We start from the raw sequence: 2,500 nt of genomic DNA, 5'->3' as shown, positions 1-2,500 counted from the left end.
CGGTATTATTTCAATAAGGCAATGATCGTCAAGTAACATGTTTTGATAATGCATTTTGATAACCGCGATCTAATAGAAAGTGTTTCCATTCTGCTGCAAACCCATTCTGTCATGGAAACTCCTACTTCTAGTTACAACATCCTGGCCGCCAAGGAGATGATCGAGGCGAAGGACGATAAAAAGGCAGCTACAGCTTGCTTCGAGAAGGCTGGCCTCGACCCTGAGTTATACCGAACCGGTAACACCAAGGTCTGTATGGGGAGAGAGATATATGCACATATACATACATATGAGCGCGCGGACACACAACACACCCACACACAAGATAATACGGATTTTCTATATGTTAAGTTTCATATCCTATATAATCATTATGTATATTGAAAATGTTTCTTCTATACTCTATGGTGTCTATTTAATCTTCGCGGAAAGGAATAAGCGAATTCCTTGAGCGTTTGATAGATAACGGTTACTTCACCGGCTATAGCACACTGCCTTGCCTCCTTAGGTGTTCTTCCGTGCCGGTGTCCTGGGTAGGCTCGAGGAGATCCGTGACGACCGAGTGGCCTTGCTTATGTCTTGGTTCCAAGCATGGATTCGTGGTTTCATCAGCCGCAAGCAGTACTCCAAGATGCAAAAGCAGCGCACTGCCCTCCTCGTTGTGCAGCGCAATATTAGGAAGTTCAAGGTCATGCGTTCTTGGCTCTGGTATGACATGTGGATCAAGCTCAAGCCCAAGCTCAATGTCACACGCGCCGAGGATGAACTTATTAGGCTGGAAGAGCTCGCCGAGAAAGCTGAGGCTGATTACGAAAAAGAGATTGTACTGCGCCAAGAACTCGAGACCAAAAATGCCAGTCTTCTTGAGGAAAGAGCAGAACTCATGAATGCTCTTGATTCTTCAAAGGGCGGTATGTCCGAATTCATGGAAAAGCAAGCTAAGCTTCAGGCGCAGAAGTCAGAACTAGAAGCTCAGTTAAATGTAAGTAAATAGCCTGTTGATAATCACACTGTAAGGAGTAATTGCTCTACATTTCAGCGGAATCTTCGTCTGTAAAATTAATGATTTATAACTAGATTTTTTTTATTGTGTATATATATACATACATATATACATGCATATATATATATATATATATATATATATATATATATATATATATATATATATATATGTGTGTGTGTGTGTGTGTGTGTGTGTGTGTGTGTGTGTGTGTGTGTGTGTGTGTGTGTGTGATACCAGTTGACAATTGTATTGTTTGTTTTTTGTTTGTTTTTCACCAATAGGATATGTTAGAGCGAGTGCGAAAGGAAGAAGAAGCCTCTGGCCAGCTGAGTAATGGCAAGAAGAAGTGTGAACAAGAATTTGCAAACCTGAAAAAGGACCTTGAGGACCTCGAACTTGCCGTCCAGAAGGGCGACCAAGATAAGGCCACCAAGGAACAACAAATCCAGAACCTTAAAGAAGAGATTGCTCACCAGGAGGAACTCATCACCAAGGTTAACAAGGAAAAGAAACACCTTCAGGAATGCAATCATAAGACTGCCGAGGATGTCCAGTGCATTGAGGACAAGTGCAACCACCTTAGCAAGATGAAGACTAAGTTGGAATCCACTCTTGACGAACTCGAGGATTCTCTTGAGCGTGAGAAGAAGCTTCGCAGTGAAGTTGAGAAATCAAAGAGGAAAGTTGAGGGTGACCTTAGGCTTACCCAAGAGGCTGTCTCTGATCTGGAACGCAACTACAAGGAGCTTGAAGTAGCCGTTGAGCGCAAAGATAAGGAACTTTCAGCTCTCACCGCCAAAATTGAGGATGAACAGGCTCTTGTATACAGGGACCAGAGGCAGGTTAAGGAACTACAGGCTCGCCTCGAGGAGCTCGAGGAAGACGTTGAACATGAGCGTCAAGCGCGTAGCAAGGCTGAGAAGGCCAAGAACCTTCTTTCTCGTGAAGTTGGAGATCTTGCCGAGAGACTGGACGAGGCTGGCGGCGCCACGGCCACTCAGATCGAGATCAACAAGAAGCGCGAGAGTGAACTGGCTAAGGTTCGCCGGGAGCTCGAGGAATCCAGCCTTCAGCACGAATCTGGTCTTGCTGCTCTCCGTAAGAAGCACAACGACGCTGTTGCAGAGATGTCTGAGCAGATCGACTACCTGAACAAGATGAAGGCCAGGTAAGTATGCAAAGTGATGCTTCATGTAAGTATCGCGAATTTACTTTGAAAGATTTGTATCCATATGATTTTGAATACGAAATTGCCTTACATACTTATATAAAATTACGCAACAGAACAGAGAAGGATAAGGACGCGATGAAGCGTGATGCTGAAGATGCTAGGGCTTCAATGGATGCACTTTCTCGTGATAAGGTGAGAATGTATAACTGTGTTTTCTGTTTCTCTTTCATTTGCATATGTAAAAATATTACACAAAAATCTATAATAATAGCAATATAACATTCACAGTAGCACCATTTTCAAAAAGATCATATGTGGATATA

The 2,500-nt window shown here is 43.2% G+C and overlaps 1 protein-coding gene across 1 annotated transcript in view; it reads left to right on the top strand.

Annotated features, from left to right (window-relative positions):
• Positions 1 to 2,500, top strand: part of LOC113802010 (myosin heavy chain, muscle-like) — a 10,881-nt gene that overhangs the window by 53 nt on the left and 8,328 nt on the right. Inside the window, exons 1-5 of the mRNA XM_070132519.1 lie at positions 1 to 18; positions 132 to 249; positions 509 to 982; positions 1,288 to 2,174; positions 2,291 to 2,369. The exon at positions 1 to 18 is cut by the window's left edge and continues 53 nt beyond it. Coding sequence (XP_069988620.1) covers positions 1 to 18; positions 132 to 249; positions 509 to 982; positions 1,288 to 2,174; positions 2,291 to 2,369 — 1,576 coding nt within the window. The remainder of the gene's footprint in view (positions 19 to 131; positions 250 to 508; positions 983 to 1,287; positions 2,175 to 2,290; positions 2,370 to 2,500) is intronic.

The sequence above is a fragment of the Penaeus vannamei genome, chromosome 17 (genome assembly GCF_042767895.1).
Source record: "Penaeus vannamei isolate JL-2024 chromosome 17, ASM4276789v1, whole genome shotgun sequence".
In the NCBI taxonomy this organism is placed as follows: domain Eukaryota; kingdom Metazoa; phylum Arthropoda; class Malacostraca; order Decapoda; family Penaeidae; genus Penaeus; species Penaeus vannamei.
Note: the sequence above shows the minus strand (reverse complement) of the source record. Positions and strands in the feature narration are given on the sequence as shown.